General features: G+C 38.5%; 2 protein-coding genes across 5 annotated transcripts in view; one reads left to right on the top strand and one right to left on the bottom strand.

The window, feature by feature from the left end:
* Positions 1-13410, bottom strand: part of pde6h (phosphodiesterase 6H) — a 23009-nt gene extending 9599 nt beyond the window's left edge. Inside the window, exon 1 of one of the 4 annotated variants that reach the window (XM_031900096.1) lies at positions 13287-13410. Coding sequence is in view for 1 of the 4 variants with exons in the window: in XM_031900094.1 (XP_031755954.1) it covers positions 150-191 (42 nt within the window). In the remaining 3 variants the exon portion in view is untranslated. 4 annotated transcript variants of the gene reach the window in all.
* Positions 8171-19424, top strand: arhgdib (Rho GDP dissociation inhibitor (GDI) beta). The gene is made up of 6 exons (NM_001006837.1): positions 8171-8238; positions 15442-15625; positions 15789-15872; positions 17435-17511; positions 18283-18346; positions 18914-19424. Exons 2-6 carry the CDS (start codon positions 15448-15450, stop codon positions 19111-19113), a joined length of 603 nt encoding a protein of 200 aa, NP_001006838.1. The 5' UTR covers positions 8171-8238; positions 15442-15447; the 3' UTR covers positions 19114-19424.

The following is a 19424-nucleotide window of genomic DNA, read 5'->3' as shown; positions in this document are numbered from 1 at the left end:
AGTTCTCCTGGACAGGGCTGCAGTAATGACGGAATCTTGTGCCTTAATGTGATGATTAAGGTTCAAGGTTCCCTTGATAAATATTCTAGTGGTTATTCAAGTAAAGCCCATTAAGGCAATGAGCCATTAAAATGAACATATCTTCTCACCATGATATTGATGGCAGAGTCAGTAGAGGAAACATTTTTCATATCACAAACACACACTGAAACCTCCGTACATGTTGCCACTTTCCGTCAAGAAATGTAAGTGATTGTCCTTGTTTGTTATTCTCATATAACCTGCCAGTGTGATGCTCAAATTACCTTTTAGTCACTGATGCAGAATTTACAGTGTTTCCCTGTCCATAGAGAAGTTATTTTGTTGCTTAAGGTTCTAATGGCCCAGGAACCATTGCACGCTGGAGGCAGTTAAGCAATTGTTTCTAGTGAGACCAGCCAGGCTGGATTTGCTAAATAATATGTTTCATACCAGCATGGCTGGATATACTAAATAGCTAAAGTAATTAAGGAGCAAGTGGTTGAAGCAGAATAGGAAAGCACCAGCTGCTTGGCTACACAGACAGCAGAGCCAAAAAGCAGAACTGGAGTGAGAGCTGCACTGCCAATAGCGTTAACTTCCCCTTTGTGATACTGAGAGCAAAGCTACTTCCTGTTTGAAGCAGCACAGTACCTTAACCCTTATTATAGCTGCCTTTGTACAGATGCTGCTTGCTCCTATAATTGCTATGTGCCCCGTATCCCTGCAATTCTCATTGTTTTGGCTGCTATACCACAGCAGGTGGACAAGGATGCTCGGAAATCAACACATATTTATAAAATAGCCTTCAGCAATAAGTCAAATTAAACATTTTATTCCAATCCAGAAGTATTTAATATTATATATGGGGATTAATGTATTCTGCTTACTATTCTGCACACCTTACTGTGGTTTATATAATTCTAAAATAACAGAAAGCCCTTCACCAGATGTGGGGATGCCAGAAGCCCTACACCAATAGAGCTCAACACACAGAATACAATAAATAAAACATATCCCTAATGCATTTATCATCTAAAGGTATGACAAGCTCACAGGCAGCTGGCAATGGCCAAAGGGGTGTTCCCAAATGAATAATAGCACTTGTCCTGTCTGCACTCTGAGCAGGAAGTTTCTGCATGAATATACTGCATTCTGAACATTTTTAGTACAAAGGCATTAGAACAGGATAACATCTCTATTGGGTATGTAAATATGGAGTTGAAATACATTAAGCACTGCCACTATAATGGGCATAAAAGCCAGTTTTAATCAAGTATTTGACATCTTACAGCTCCCCATTAACTGCAGCAAGCTATGCAAAGTCCAAGATAGTGGAAAATAATTGTGTAAAATTGCCAGAATCCCAATGCATGGAGTAACGTTATCTAACCTCCCTCAGTTCAGACCAATAATAAATAGGTAGAATGTGTACAGAAGCATTCTAACCCCAACAACTCTACTCTGTTTTCTCAGGGGCATAAGCAAAAAAGTTACCAACACCCAACAACTAACCTCTGTTTTATGCAATTGCAAAATTTGCTCTGAAATCCAGCTATAAACAATAGCTCAGCTAATCTGTACCCCAAGTGTCTGCCCCCCAACTCTTATGTCACAGATATACTGGGAGGCAACTCCATGGGGTTCCATGTTTAGGTCCCAATTCACTACCAGACCCATTTCCAACACAACACTCAGAGAAGTTTCTGATCATTTCATTCTGATTTTTTACCCATTTGTACAGCCCACTAGAGTATGTTAGCTATTGACAAATAACAGATAATCCCTACAGTCAGGCCTTCATGCTGAATTATTAATCCTCCACAGCCTGAAGCAGTTGTTGGTATATCCAGAAGTCATACTCACAAATCCAAGTGCTGGGATATGACATGTAACCTCCTGCTAGCTGCATGTAGTTATCCATCGTATCACAGGATGATCCTGTAGAAATACTCTGGAATGTGTAATCTGATTTACAAGAGATTACAGAAAATAGCCAATAAGGAGGCCTGGAGAATTCTTGGCTTTGACAGATGGAAGCTATAAAAACACTTTTGTTTTGCTGCACATGTCCTACAGTAACTGCAAAACAACAACTTAACACGATTACTCGCAGCATTAAGCAACATGGCCGCAATGGCTATTGGGATATATATTATAAGTATATGCACCGTATACAGCATTGTGCAAAAGTGTTAGGGGATTATGTAATAAAAGGCACTAAGTTTGCCAAAGAGCAGTAACCCTTAGCAACCAATCAGCAGGTAGCATTTACTGGTCAAGCAAGCATCTAATTGGTTTCTATAGGTTATTGATCCTGGGCAAATTTGCCTTTTATTACATATGGGGGTAAGTATCATACTATAGGCCATATTGTAATTTTACTGGATACCATAAATTGGAGTTACACCTTTAGTCCATGGCTCCCCTACAATTACCATGAGGCTTTATGTTTATTCAACCATAACCTGAGTAGGGGTCAGCGGTGTAACTTGGTCACTCTGGGCCCCCCTGCAGAAAAAGCTTCTGAGGGGGCCTGTCACAACCAGTCCCTCCTCCCTCTTCCCGGCCCTCTCACGGCGCTCCCTCCTGCCTGACCACACCGCTATATTTAGAGGCAGGAGATGGGCCGGGAGGGAGGGATTACAGTACAGCAGACCCTGCAGTTTGGGCCCCACTTTTGCCGGCCCCCCGTGACCCACAACAGGTGTCTGCTGTATGCATAGTTATGCCACTGGTGGGGGTACAAGCATGGGCATCTGATGGTTTATAGAATCATAACACAACTTGTATTTGATAAATAAATGATAGGAGAGGTAAAATGTGTGAATCTGGACATCATACTGTCATGGCATTGTCTATGTAATTATGAAAATTTAACTCCCAACCTAAAAACCTCCCAAGTCTAAAAATACCTTTAAGTGATGACAGAAGCCCAACTAAATGACTCTCAAAATTCCAATTTAAACAGATTATGAAACACAGATTATGAAGGGCCGCAAAGCCAAACAACAGGTCTATTTCACAAGCCTCCCTTTTGAAAGGTCAAATATATACTTTCAGTTTTAAGAGGTTTTCCTTTCACTCTATTTCAATAGCTTCTATAAAACTGTTAATGTCTGTTAGACAGGCCATAAGCTTCCTTATAATATCTTGTTGCCTTCCTATAGTGTTATAATCCCCCCACAAGGAGCCATCATGAGCATGGCCTAGCACTCTAGTTGTGCTTTATCACATCACTGGTGGTGCTGCCAGAAGCCATAACTGGAATTCTTCCAAACACATTAGTTCAGTTCCTTGCCTGTAAAGAGAACTATATCAGTGCAGATATTTCAGAAACACACTATGGTTTATATATACAAGCATACAAAACAAAAACATTTAAGAAGAAATATTTAATTTTAAAATGGGGCTAGCCATATTCTTCATTTCCAAGGGTGCCACAGCCATGTGACCTGTGCTCTGATAAACTTCAGTCACACTTTACTGCTGAGCTGCATGTTGGAGTGATATCAGACCCCCCCAGCAGCCAATCAGCAGAACAATGGGAAGGGAGCAAGATAGCAGCTCCCAGTAGGTATCAGAATAGCACTCAATAGTAAGAAATCCAAGTCCGGATTGGGAAACAATAGGTTACCTGAAAGCAGTACTTATGTGTAGTGCTTGCTCCTTCTGAAAGCTCAGACTCAGGCACAATGCACTGAGATGGCGCCTACACACCAATATTACAGCTAAAAAATACATTTGTTGGTTCTAGAATAAAAGTTTAAATGGTAGAGTGACTATATCATAAAAATCATTACAATATTCCTTTAACTTTATAAACATTTTTTGGGATCAGTAATTAACCGGTGCCAATTGCTATAAAAAGAACACACTAAAGGTTAACCTGCAGGTAAATGACCCCTTTAACACCACTGAGGCAGGCAAATACTCCTAATACAGCTCAATGTAGTTCAAGCAATTAACTTAATTACATGACACATTTTTCAGTAAAAAAAATTGCAACTTTATTTTTGTCAATAACGAAGTTACTGTGATATTGGTGAAATAATCTCATTAAAGATTGTTTGGTCTGATTTTAAGGAGCCCTGTAGTGACGAGGCTTCCTCCACTAACCTGCTTTAATAAAGTGCACTGAAGCACAGCACATATCCGTAGTTCACCACAAACTTCCTGCCTGAAGATAAGAGTGGCACAGAGAGTTGCAGTCATACTTCATGTAAATTCCCTTGTCATTGCGCCACACATTTGCTTCCATTTCCCATCAAAGGTTTATTTGTGGACTGCCATAAACCTCTACTGCGTGATTTGATTAGGAGCCATGAGATGAAATGGCTCATTTGTACATAAAGAGGATCTTTTGTGTGGTGTAAATATTATAATGGAAATGTTTATTGAGAAGAATTTCTGAGTTTAGTATGAGCGTGTATTTATTGTATGCATGTTTATTACACACATGTGCCTCCATTACACCCAAACAGTTCTGAAGCTATGCATTTTGTATCCGTTAGCAAAAACATGTAATTAACTCCTGCTGGGTGCAACCAATAATCTTCCCTATATCCATTGCAGGCTTAGTAGGTTTGCCACCTTCTTTCATTCCTCATACCGGCCTTCAGGTCGGGGGTATATTGTGACATTACTTGGAGGCAGGGTTATGATATATGGGGTGGGAAAGTGGGTTGGCTGGGCAGAAAAAAGTTGGTTGGGGCCCAAAAATGGGCAGGGAAATGGCAAGACTGGGTGGGAAATAGGTGGCGCAGAGTGGGCTTGTGGTTATAAGGGGCAACTGGATGCGGAAGGGATTTATTTATAGGGCAAGTACATTGCTAGTAAATTTGTAATACTGGTGAAGGCCCTAGCTGGTCAAATACTAGCCAGGTGGCAACCCTGAGGCTTACTGATACTTGAGGGCATAAGCCAACTCATATACCTACTTGGTCTAAAATTGTTCAGGTGCTTCCATGCAGTAAAACACCCTTAGGGGGTTATGTAATAAATGGCACTAAATTTGCCCATGTGTAGTACTCCTTAGCAACCAATCAGCAGGTAAAATTAACTGGTCATTCGTTTAAAAGCAAAGATCATTGGTTTCTGTGGGTTACTGCTCCTGGGCAAACTTAGTGCCTTTTATTACATGACCCCCCTTATACTGTGTACAGCATTATTGAGGCCCCAATATGTAATAAACATGCTATCATTACCCATTGTAGAATTTGATCTATTTCATTGAAAATACAACTTTACCAGTACAGAGTCTTGACAAGAATTATGGGATTATTGGACAAGATCTTGCTGAAATAACATTTAAATTGCCAAAAGTGGCTCACAAATGGCGTTATAAAGACCAAGTGAAGTGTGACTAAACATACAAACAGTTAATCGGTCTCTACTTTTTGTATTTATTGTAGATGTTTTTTTTTAAATGTTTTGTGTAATTTTTGGTGTAAATGTAATGTAGTGGGAGATATTTACCAAGCCTATTGCATTAATAAATATATGTGAATGCTAAAAAACAGATTTTGGCCTACGCTTTCTCAAAGAAACTAAGCCAAAAGAATAAAAGATCCTAATCTGCACCAAGGGAACCTGGGACATAAGTGCTAAAAAATTCTAGCAAATACAGGATTGTCTGCAATCAGTAACTGCACTGATGCAAGTGTTGTAAATTTGACCTGTTTTTATGTTATGATTATGTAAATATCCCACTATTAGGCCCAAAGACCAAATTTAGAGGCAAATTGCCATGTTTCTTTGCCCACAATGCAGCAGTGAAAAATTCATGAAACACAGCTACTGCGTGACTTTTTTGACACTTGTGACTTTATTTGACACGACTGTGACTTTTTCCTCACTGGGCAAATTTTTTCTGCTGCAAATTTTTGCCTGCCAAAAAAATCAACAGGCCAATTTCTTGTAAATGTGCCGAGTCCGAGTCTAATAGCTGAATGCCAATGTAACAACATAACTGTGTTAGGCAACAGACACAGGGCTAAAGTCATTTGTGAAACAGCAGTTTGAAAACTTAAGCAGCTTTGTCTGCAGCAGATTTCCAGTATGGAGACAGATCAAGTCCATTGTGTCTGAACTGTTCTTGGGCAGTCATTATGTGTCAAAAGGAAGGGTCACTTAGCTGAGCTGATACTGCTTATAGTACAAGGTGTCTGTGGCAGCTTCTCCAAAATTTCCCATTCACCATGGGCAGCCCCCTTCCAACTAACTATAATGGGATAAGTATGACATTGGTGTTTCCACCATCTTCATTGTAGCAATCAGAATACTCTGTGTGTCTTTGTCCATAATTAGTACTGTAATAATAGACAGAGTAGACTTCACAGCGGCAGGAAGCATGTTTCTTACAATATCATGTTTTCATTGCCCCTGGATCATGCTATGGACATGTGGGGTCATTGTAGATAACAGCTCAATACGATCAATATAAAGGAGGGGTCCAAGAAATAGTATTTGTCTGAGGTCCATAGGGACTTCAGTTGCCCTGTGTCTTAGTTATAGTCATACCTCACCCTTCATAGAAACTAAAAGCCAAAATGAGAGTTAATTTTATAAGAGGGATGAAGGAAAATACAAAACAGTTTTTATTATTTTCATTTTTTTATTTTAGTTATTTTACTGCCGTTTCTTTTTTATGCCGTTTTTGTAAACAAAATAAGATGAAAACATTAATAAAAATAAAGTTAAAAAAGCAATAACTATACAGCAAGCAAAAAATGTCAATGCAGTTACCATCTTATACATATATATATACATACATACAGATAAACAGAGTGATGAGATTGTTTTCTCTCCCTATGCTTGTGTGTGTTTCTTTCAGGTACAGGTGTGGAACCTCTTATCCAGAATGCTTGAGAGCTGAGATTTTCCGGATAATGGGATAATTTCAGTAATTTGAATGTGATATATACTATAGGGGGCAATAGACACACAAACAGGCTCCTTGGATAACTCTGCTGGGTTGGAAATTATGTATAAAGGATAATTATAATAACAGAGAAAAAGAGAGAGAGAGATGATGTATGGAGGGATAGATAAAAAGACAAAACGTACATATGAATGTATTGTGTAACAAAAACAGATTACATATGGATGGTGACATATGATAAACAGTACTCATGCCTTTATAGAAGTTTAGATAAATGCTAAAATCATTGTACTGGGACTGGCTGAGTGGACAGACTATACACTTGTATTTATCAATGTAGGAGCTGTCACGCCCTGCTGTGCTTGACATTAGGAAGCTGCCACAGTCACTTCTGCTCTAGAACCAGAATAGTGCCGTTGCCTGCTGGGGGCTGTACATTAGTCACAGCTTGTGGACAAGATGAACCATAACAATATAACAATACACAATTAGGCCAGATACTGTCCTTGATAAAAGCCGTCCCACTACCTTATTCATAAACTGGACCATGTTCTGTGTGTGACAGTGATAGATTGTATTTAATGTTTAACCAGTAACATCTGAGTGTAGTGGGTAAGTGGCATCCCACCACTGGCTGAATCATATTCTGCCAATACAAAACACGTACCCCCTGCCTAGCAGTTTAAAGGGGTGGTACACCTTTAGGTTAACCTTTAGAATGTTATAGATACCCTAGCAATTTTTCAGCTGGTCTTCATTTTTTTTATCATTTTCAAATGATCCTCTTCTGACTCTTTTTAGCTTTCAAATGGGGGGTCACTAACCCTAGCAGGCAAACCTGTCTCTGTGAGGCTACAGTTGTATTGTTATTGTTACTTTTTATTGCTTATCTTTTTATTAAGCCCTCGTCTATTGATATTCCAGTCTCTCTTTCAAACAACTGCCTGGTTGTTAGGTTGAACTGGACCCTAGCAACCTCATATCAGCTAAAATGTCGAACTGGAGAGCCCCTGAAAAAAAGCTAAATAATTTGAAAACTGCAACTAATAGAAAATGAAGACCACTTGCAAATTTAACTCTTTACATCATACTAAAAGGGGAACAACCCTCATCATTGCTGCCTTGTCCCATTACTAAAATCTCTTGGTATAATAAAGAGATGCTGTTCTTGTCTATTTTTTTAAACAGAAAGGCGATTAAATTTGAAGAACTTCCTGTTGAAGTGGTTTTTACATAGAAGGGAGTGCTTGCTTCATCAGTTTCCTTCCCCTTTTTAACCGACAGACAGAGAGGAGCACAGAGGAGCATTTCTCCTGCAAAGAGTATACTAGAACTAGGTAAGTGCTTTAATTTCTAATTAAATCATGTTTCATTAAGGATATATCACTGTGAAAGTAAAACAGTTAACATCTATAAATGAATCTACGTCACTTGCTTAGCGAGAGCATCACAGGCATCTTTACTGGGGCGTATTTGTTTCATTAATCCCATTGGTTTCCGCATTGGTATTGAATCTGTTAGCTGTTGAGCAACTCCCAGCACCCTCCAAAAGCAGAAAGGTATCTGGAGGTGCTCTATATTGTAGTTCGGCAACAGAAATAGGGCCATGTAACTGACATTTAGATTTTAAAGTGAACCAAATCCTGCAAAAAAAATAAAAAAGAAAGGAAAGAACATTTTAATTCCAAGATTTATTTGACACCTAATTATGTGATGCAGCATTTGAATGGGGCAGCGTGGGTCTGCTAGAAATAAATGTGCCAAGGGCCCATAAACCGCACTTAAATTTGTTAATACCACATCACCTCCATTAAATAATACAGGACTAAAAAAAAATTAGTATCAGAATTTTAAAGGTTATTATTGTGAAATTGTGACTTTCTGTGTGCCATACATCAGTAGCACAAGTATAGAGATATTTGTATACTAGTGGAATCTGGGCAGAATATACCCTGGCGTGCCAACACAACAAAGGGAGGGCCCTATACTGGTGTGTTATCTGAATAAACCCAGAGCTTTTCCTGCTGTGCCACAGAAGAATGCTAACACGAACCATTGACGAAAATGGTGCATTGCATGTTAGATTTAAATTGCACAGTGACCTGCCCCCTCCATTATAAATGGCACATTAAACCACAGCATTAAATGTACAGTGACTGGCAACGTTAATGGCAAAGAAATTTTCTGTTGTCACAGTGACTCCCAGCATTAAATGGAACAGTGACTCACAATATTTATGGCACAGTGAACCATAGAATTAAACGGTTCCTCTTCTCGTTGTTTTGTTTCTCCCTTTTTCAGTTCTTTGCGTGTATTTATTCTCCTATTCATTTTGTGCTCTCATTGCTTTCCCCTTGTTCTCTGGTTTACCACTTCCATTTTGTATTATGCTTTCATCATTATGTTTGCACCTTACTCCATGACTGGTTTGCTTTTCCCATCTCACGACTAGAGGAAAGGGGAGGACAGTTATATACCCTTATATTACAGTGTAAAATCTGGCATTCTGAAGGCTAACTTTATTTATTTTACACAGCTTTTTACACCGTTTTTTTCTGTGAATGTCATTTTACACAGCATAATAAATAGGCCCCTATGTCTTGTCTTACTGTAGTGACACCTCCATGATGTCACTCTCCTTACTTTCCTGCCACTTTGGGTTTGTCTTGCTTTGTTGTATATTGAATATATATATATATTCATATTCTCTTGAACCGCAAGAGTAATGTTCCTAGTCAGAGTTTCAATTTTCACACTAATCTATTCAGACATGCAGTCATTTCCCTTTATGGGCATAGAGGTGAACAAGGTGCAGCTCAGCAGCCTATTGGACACACATCAACAAGTGAGAAAGAACAATACTCACGTTGGTAGCATTACACATTCTTCATAAGTAGTTCAGACTGGAGAAAAAGTCCAACATGTGAACCTACCGTTATACAAAATGAATACAAATGTATGGTATAAAATAAAATTTCCATGGCTCCATTACATAAGCACTATGAGGGAGTATGCCTGGATTTTAATTAGTGAATACAGGTTTTTGTTTTTGAATTTCTATATTTCCTTAACGTTTAGCTTGGCCCAAAATCCTAATATGTCATGTGGAAAACTGAAACTCTAGTATCAATCCGCATGATGCACAATAATAAGTTATGGGCAGATTCAGAATGATTGAAAGGTAACATTCTGCACAGAGAGAGGGTATAAAATTTTCAAAAATGAATGGGAGGCACTTCACCGAGTTTCCTTCTCTTTCTCAACAAGCAGGATATAAAACCCCCATCCTTTTAAACTAAGGCTAACATCCACTTTGGTCTTCTCTGTTTGTCCCTTTATAAGGTCCATAAACCTACAGCTTCATCAGCTACTTTTATTTGCCTGTATTTGGGGACTTATTTAAAAAAGTATCTGAGATTGTGCATTTCTGTATACTCCAAGTAAATTGGAGCTTTAGCGGTAAACCCCATTTTAAGTAAAATCACACAAAAATGAAGGAAACCCTACTACTGTATTCAGTATCAAATATACTGTAAAAATAGCATTCTGTGTCCATCTGATTTTAAGGGTTGAGACACACAGAGCTACTAGTAGCAGCTACTTGTCACGGCTACAGAAACAGACAATGCTGATTATTTACTGATAACTGTCTCTACGTGTGTTTTAGCAGAGGCAATTCTCAGTGTTGTCTATGGCAGGGTATTTTTTGAGGTTTAGTAGCCGTGACAAGTTACTAAGTAGCTCCATGTGTCTTCGCCCTAATATTGTGCACTGGGCACACATTATTATGGTCATTTAGTATCAATAACTGCTGCTACTCTCTTGGCAGCCTAGACTTATATGTGGAACTAACACTTCATGGGGGGAATTGTAGAATTTCTATCAGGCTAATGGCACACGGGTCATTGTCTGATTCTGACAGAAATTCAACCAGGGTGGGATATAGACAGAAGATGCACGTGCCTAGGGCGCAACAGTGGGGGGTGCCAGGCACATACCTTGTCTGTCACCTACCCCTTGTCCGGCTCTTGTTCCCCCACCGCCTGCTCGTCTAGACCCCTTTTCCCACACCTGCCACGTTGTAATACATGTGTACACGCTCTTTCATGTAATTGAGTATGTATGGGGAGGGTGGCTGGTCAGTTTGCCTGGGGTGCCCAGCCTGGCACTAAATGCAACTATTCACGCCGGAATCCCCTCTGTTTGTGCACAGACAGGCAGACCCTGTACATGTCAGTGCACACACATACAGGGGGTGGGAGGCAGCAGATAGGCCATGTACCATTAGCCGTTTAACATCACATATAAATAAATGAGTTTAGCTCTTTAGATATTAACATAAATAAATGAATAAAGGACAAGGCTGCTCATTTGACTGCTTTGCTGTGTAAACAACATACAGGGCTGTGAGACAGAACATTTGCATGCTTCCCATGCCAGCCCCAGGAGATAAGCAGATCTAGAGATAAGGGCTGCCAGTTTAGTTTGCACACTGCTCCTCTTCTCAGGATGTGGTCAAATGTTTCAGGCTGCGACACTTAATGCTTCTCTAATCACGTACGTTCATGATCCTCTAATAGGATCAGTTGCCGCTAAACACAATGTCCAGGAAGAGCCATGAGGCAAAGTCACCACTCACGAGGCAAAGCTTGCTGTGCCCGACATGGCTCTAGGCCAGAGGAGCCAATGGCTCACGTGTGTCTTGTTAACTTTGTAGAAAGAATACAACACAGGTCACAAGCCTTTGGGGGGGAGTGTTGTGTTTGTCTTTTTTGAGATTAAGTACCTTAGCGCTCTGTCATTTCCCCCAATTCTGCCTGGTTCTGGACAGTTATTATAGCCTTTTGCTGCAACTAGGATGGAAATATTCAGCTACACCTAATACATACATACTTTTTAAAGTGAAATTTCAGTTGTTGCCTGGTTGTCAGCGACACCCTATAACCAAAATGCTTATGAATTGTGAAGTTACATCTTTATAGCTATATTTTTTTATTACTGATATATGTATATAATCCTCATCATATTTATATTTCCCCCTCTTAAACAAACCATTTACTGTCTAATTGCTAAGGCATGTGGGACCCTAGCAACAAAACAACAGCTTACAGTTGCTGCCAGTCCCAGACCCACTAGTGAAAATGCTTTGCTTAGTATCTATGCAAAGCATTTATAGCTAAATACTGGTTTGTGTGTGTGCAGGTGACAGCCATTTACCTGCAGACACACAAACAAAGGTAACTTGAGAGTGAATGCTACCGGTGGCATAGTTACCCTCAACTTTCTGTAGCAACATTGTGCTTATTTTAAATCCTGCCATACACTGCATACAAAGCAAAGTGTGTTGCTAAGACTGTTATGTTAAGACTCCCCAGGACCAGAGGTGTAACTATAAAGGAAGCAGACCCTGTGGTCACAGTGGGGTCCAAACTGTGGAGTCTGCTTCCTCTATAGTTGTTAGAATTCCCCCCCCCCCAGACACGGAAATATACTGAAACATTTTCAAAATTGGAGATTATGGACTGAATACATAGAAAACAGTTAAAGAACATATGTTATTCCAATCTATGAGTTGCAACTCCAAAGAAAATCAAAATATAGTAGAGATATACAGTGTTATATAAGAAACATCTTTTTTTTAAGTCTGAGTAATATAACAGTAATATCATGAGAATGCAAAATCACTGTGTTATGTCATGTTATCTATATGTCTTTAAACTGTAATACTTACCTTTACCCTAACCCTCCTTTTCTTTCTGTACCCCCAAAAAAACCTGAAAATTAATAAAAAGTTATTTGGAAAAAAAAAAAAAGAATCCCCCCCCCCCCCCCCCCCCCACAGCCGCTCTCTTATCTACTCAATGATAGGGGTTAAATAGCTTAATGCTGAATTTATACAAATTTTGTTTTAAATCACGAAGGTCTGAGAAAGTATTACTTCAGTTGTTATGATTATCCTCACTATCCTGTCTCTGTCCAAGTTGTTCTGGCCTTGATTATCTCAGCTAATATTCAAGGCTAAGAGATCATAATAAAGCTTCAGTAGCTACTTAAATAATTTCTGTATTTCTACTAATAATTGCAAGGCATATGTACCCACCCATGATACGTAAGCATAATGGGATGTGTTTTTCTATCTACTATATAAGTAATAACAAAACAAAATAAAGTTGAACTTGTTTGCAATACACATACTGGTTGTATCGTTTGTACAAGTTCCCTGATCAGCGCATCTGCAGAGATATATCAGATGTTTTGCAATCATACACTCAGATAAAATCGGACCGGTCCGTGAGACTGCAGGGACAGAGTGCAGGGAGCACTTTATGGAGGATTTACCTCATCACTCAAACTCAACAACAGGGCAGACAATAAAACAAAATACCTTTACTTTTGCTTTGTCTTGTTGTGCTGTATGCCTGTTCTCCTTGGTAAGACTTGACGACTACAGCCTGTTATCCAGAATGCTTTCTGTAAATTGGATCTCCATACCTTAAGTCTATTAAAAAACAATGTAAAAATGAAATAAGCCCAATTAGATTGTTTTACCTCCAATAAGGGTTAATTATATCTTAGTTTAGATCAAATACAAATTACTGTTTTATTATTGCAGAGGAAAAAAAAATGTAAAAATGATTAAAGTGGAGTCTATGGGAGATAGCCTTCCCGTAATTCACAACTTTCTGGATAATGTGTTTCCAGACAATGGGCTTCAATACCTGTAGTAAGTACACAGTAACATTGTTTTATTGGCTTAACATGATACACAATTCTTAAATTTGTTTTTAAAGAATTGCAATATAATTATCCTTATAACAAGAGAGTAGACATTTACCCCATTTCTAGCAGGAATAAGAAGGGGAATGGTTCGTGTGTATATATATGCATATATACATATATTTCATAGCGAATGGCAATTTCGTACCTAAAACATCTCTTAAAGGGGTGGATAACCTTCAGGTTAACTTTTAGTATGTTATAGAATGTCATATTCCTAGCAACTTTGCCATTGGTTTTCATTTTTTGTCGTTTTTTAGTTATTTGCCTTCCTCTTCTGGATCTTTCCAGCTTCCAAATGAACCCAGAAGCCAAAAAAGTGTTGCTTTGTGAGCCTACAATTTTATTTTAGGGTTGAACAACCCCTTTATATGATATTTTCTTTATACCTTATTGCTTTAGAAAACCAGTCCTTTGTGTTGACATGTAAAATCTCATGTATAATTAGCAAGCACACGCAATAAATAAGATGATAGAGATTATATTGAGTAAATGGGATAGGAAATAAACAAAAGGTAATAGTCTAATACATTTACAGTTTTATATTAATGTTAGTACACATATATTTAAGCTGTGTTTAGTCTCTGGGAAACTGGTCCCCTCAGTATTTTTGGAATTCTGTAAACACTAAGGTGAGAAAATCTTCCCCTTCTGTGCCAGTCAATCTAGCGGCATCCACTAATCTTTCCATAATTCCCTCTTAAACGGCGATACATAAGCCATAAGGCATTCACAAAAGTATTAGGAGAATTAAGAAGATAATGGAACAAGTTAAAGATCCCCAAAAATAACTCAGCGATTGTATGTGCCAGGAACACGTGCGCTATATATAGAACCTTTGCGTTATTTTTGGAGTCCATGCGGATTCATAATTTCTTCCTTAGAGTTCCAAATTATTACAAGGGCCATTGTCCTTTACACCCTACATATCTATAGATAAATAGATGATAGATAGATAAACAACACATAGTTATTTAGATAGTCATCCATTTTTTTTTTTTTTTTTTCTTAAATAATGGCTTTTTGAGTTCAAACATACTGCAATGTTTTCCCCCCTCTGGATAAAAGTGGTATTGTAATAATTGTATGAAGACCATTAAACCAAAGCAATCAATGAGCATTTGCCCACCTTCAAAAGGGCATCTAAGATATGTGATTACTTAGAAAGTACACTGAGCAGAAAGTCTCATGTTCATATGTAACTGAAACACTACCTGTGCCGCTGTGCTGGTTGGAATAAATTCTAAAGACTCTAAGCAAAGAGCTGTTTAGTGGGATGTATATAGGGGTGAGTGGCTTGGATTATGCAGAGCAACATGTAGGCAGAGGGGGGATTGCACAGGAAAATATGTCACCAGAAGGGCAAGATGGCATCAATGTTAATTTGAGATGACCCATCTCACCTTCTGAAAATCTGAACAGTTGAAGGACCAAAGCTAAGATGGTAATACTTTTTATACATAATGAGGCCAAGCAAAATCAGATTTGTCCCAGTCTAGGCCTCCACTATTCCCTTCTATGTCTGCTGTACACTGCTGCGTACATAAGTAGCGCCATATTAATAAAAATATACATACATGAATTATAACATACACTGAAATGATGACTATTGAAGTGGTAAGATGAGAATGACTATTTTCCTAACTCAGCTTTAGAAAGCTGGAAACCTTCTGTTTGTTAGTGCATGTTTATGCAACCATTCATCATAGAGTATGCTAGAAGATAGAACAAAGTAGAAAACAAGTGTTTTTGCATTTATGCAGATAAAAATGACAGAGAATGAGCCAGTCCCACATGATGTGGAAGATGACGACGAGCTGGATGGGAAACTGAATTACAAACCCCCACCCCAGAAATCCCTACAAGAAATACAAGAGCTTGACAAGGACGATGAGAGTTTAGCCAAGTACAAGAAGTCATTGCTAGGAGATGGACCCGTGGCAGCAGGTACTTGCCCTTCTCTGATATCTAATGTAAGGGCGGATTTAGGTGTTTTATAGTTAATGCAATTACGGGCCAGGTTTATTCATTTTCAAACTGGGGAATTTGGAAGAATGAATTAAGTTAATTGAGAATTTGACAGGTATTTTTTTTGTTGTTGTTTCTACAGATCCATCAGCCCCAAATGTGATTGTAACTCGCCTCACGTTGGTTTGTGCAACTGCCCCAAAACTGATCACAATGGATCTTACTGGTATGAGATTACAAAACAGATATTGCCTAGCACCTTGATCCTTTCCCCCCCCTAAAAGAATATGTTTGCTTTGCAGGTTATGGGTTACCTTTTACAAGAAAAACAAATGTTTTCATTCCCTCAACTATAGGTTAACACTGAGCATTTCAGAGCAGGGCTATAACAAAGGGCAGGACCAGAGTGTGCCCCTGATTTAACAAAGTTTACTTTTGGTAACCTGTACAGTGTGGTTGGCCATGGTCCATCTCTATGGTCTTCAGCCAACTAGATCTTCCTAATTGTACAATTCATTACTGAACAAGTTTAATCACGTCACTTGAGATAGGTCAACCATTTTTGGTCTCATACATAGGCAGAATAAGCAGCCAATATCTGCCCAGGTATGGCATGTTACAAAATATTAATTTACTTTTGGTAGTATAGGAGCTATATGGGGATGAAGAAAGTCTTGCACTGTTGCCCTTAATTCATATTTAATAGTAACATGAAAATGCCAGGGCGGATTATTATCTCCTTAAGATGGTGTGAGTTAACTTGACTTCAGGCACATCTTAGGCCAGCGGTAAAAGAAGGGTGGTCTCTGATGCTTTGCAGTAAGGCATGTATTTGTTACAACTGTCTACTGAGATTGTTTTCCCCAGCTTTTTCAACCGCCACCAACAAATCTTTGTAATAAAACTTCAACCTAAGTCATGCAGTTCCAAATAACTCAGCATCAGCCAGTAATCACTTATTAATTGTTGATTTTGTGTGATTTAGTGCAATATAACAGGTCTGGCCTGTGTAATTACACAACACTTAAACCATAAAATTAACTAGATCAGCAAGGATAATGCAGTAGATGTGTTTTGTAAATTAGCAATATTGATTTTATTTGTACCCTTTCTAAAGCTGGCCATACATGGCCTCATAAAAGCTGTCGGGTTGGTCCCTTCAGACAGGATGGGGCCCTTTTGTAAGTCAGCTTATCGATATCTGGTCGAAAATAAAGCAGATATATAAGACAAAATCCTGTCATTGAATTTGGCCCTCATCGTGATCTGATCGTTGGCCTGGGGGCTGAATGATTAGATCATCACAATTTGGAACAAAGAGGTAATGATTAAATCAGCTAAGATTTGGTTTCATGACCCTGCCAAACAATCGAATCTGAAAGCATAAGCCCAGCTTAAAAAGAACTATCTGCTGCAAAGAACTCGGGTGGTTGATGGTAACATATATACAGTATAAACATGAAGGGGCAAACGGGCATATGCAGTTTCACATACAATAATCCTATGGTACCAGCTGTTACATTGCCAGCCCAACACTGCCTACACCATGACCCTAGTTCTTTTGTGGCTGGGCACTGTCATGTCGTTAACTTCCTCAGCTAGGGTCCAAAGTGTCACACCCCTTGAATAATAAATACAAACACAGCTATGTATAACAGCAACATTTAGGGCATCAGAACATAGCAAGTGTAACTGAAACATACAGTATACTTTACATTGGCTTTAATGGTATCAGGGCTTTGACAGCAGGAACTCAGCATATGGTATAAAAGATTTCTTTCATTGCAGGAGATTTAACAAATCTGAAAAAAGAGACGTTTGCTCTCAAAGAAGGAGTTGAATATAGAGTAAAAATCCACTTTAAGGTAATATATTAATTTTTACTATACTTTTAAAATATTAGTTAATTAAGGAAATGTTGAATTTCAAGCAAATTCTTTGTAAGCAGAGCAAAAGTGAAAGTAGTGGTTTGTATCTCACTGGCAAAGAGAAGGCACAAATGCATTCTGACTGGGAGTAGGAATTGTTGTAGATAAATAAAAACATGTGAGGAAGTGAGGGGGGGGGGGATTGCATAAAACTGTGAATCTAAAGCTGCCATACACGGTAAGATTTTCCTCTTCCCAACGACCAATTTCAGTGCGATCCGACAAATCCAGCAAATTATTGTAAGGTTAGTGGGCACTGAACAATCGTACATCTAGAGATTTTTCATATCACATTGGTCAGAAAATCAATCGCCTATGTTTGAAAATTTTCAGCATTAGCAATGAATTTTGATTATTATCCAGTTGTTTGCTGGACCAAGCAGGTAGTTTTTCTACTTTCAATTAGACGATATCTATATATGTGTATGGTCAGCTTAAGGCAGGTTTGGGAAATGGTAGAGATAGATTATCACGGTGTCCTTTCGATCTGTCTCTATTTTTATGAGATATTCAGAGTTAAGAGTTTCTGTAGCTTTTCTACATAACCCCCAACTGAATGAGCTCATGTCCAAAAGAGGGGTATATTTACTCTTGAATGGTACCTTTATTATTATTTAGACTTATTATATAGACTTCTAATTCTTAAAAAACATAATTGTAAAAGAATATGATAGATTGATATATTTCATTGTATAATTGTATTTACAGGTCACCAAAGAGATAGTTTCTGGGCTGAAGTATGATCAGTATATATACCGCGCAGGAGTGAGAGGTACACAGATTGCGTTATTAATGTTTTGAAATATAAAGCTTTGATAGTGTGCTTTCTCAACCCGTTTTACTTTCCCACTGCCAACAACTCAGCCATGCTGTTCTTCAGTAGTACATTGCACACTGATGTGAATCAGCCAATCAGAACAGGTGAAATCTGCCAGTGACAGTGAAAAAAAATATTACGCATCTGATTTTCACAAAATATTAATATTTAGTAACATTTGTAAATAATACAAGAGTCATTGATGTTTTTAGAATTTCTTGTTATTTCAGATGAAAATGAATACAATAACCAACAGCCATTTAGCTCGCACTATTTGAGCTGGTCAGGTCAAGTGCCTTAGTTTACAGATATATGAAAGCAATATTGAGATCAGTCACCTTGCTATGGTTCCTGTAGTATCAGGAAAGTAAAAAACACATAACAGAATCATGCCCTAATTGTACTTGGGATTTACATTTTCTATTACATGCATAGCCCTCCCTTGCCGAAACCTAGACTGAAGTAACAGATTCAATGACTGTATGATGATGCCTCACTCTCATATTTATGTTTTTACTGCAGTTACTAAAGCTAGATTTATGGTAGGCAGCTATGGACCCCGACAAGAGGAATATGAGTTCCTCACACCACTAGAAGAGGCGCCCAAGGGAATACTGGCCCGAGGAACTTACCTTAATAAGTCGCACTTTACTGATGATGACAATCACAATCACCTAAGCTGGGAGTGGAACCTGACCATTCGCAAAGAGTGGAATGAATAAAAAGCCTTGGAATGATTGCCTATATCAAACCCCAGCCTTGGATCGTACATGTTCATGTTTGTTTTCGCATTCTGCTCTCACTGCCTCTGTATTCCAGGAGCACATACTGGGCTATCCATTAACTAAACACTCCGGGCTGCTGCTACTGGTTTAACTGCTATGTGATCTGCATTCATATCATTTGGTGCTTTATCTCTTCTAACAGACAAGGTTATAGTTAAACAGAGATGTACTTGCATTTATTTAAAGCGTTGACCAAAGTGATCTTTTAAAGCGTGTCACTATTATTCCTAATAAAATAAGAAAAAAAA

This window comes from Xenopus tropicalis, chromosome 4, assembly GCF_000004195.4.
Source record: "Xenopus tropicalis strain Nigerian chromosome 4, UCB_Xtro_10.0, whole genome shotgun sequence".
NCBI classification, from domain to species: Eukaryota; Metazoa; Chordata; class Amphibia; order Anura; family Pipidae; genus Xenopus; species Xenopus tropicalis.
The sequence above is the reverse complement of the archived record's forward strand: the minus strand, read 5'-3'. Positions and strand labels throughout refer to the sequence as shown.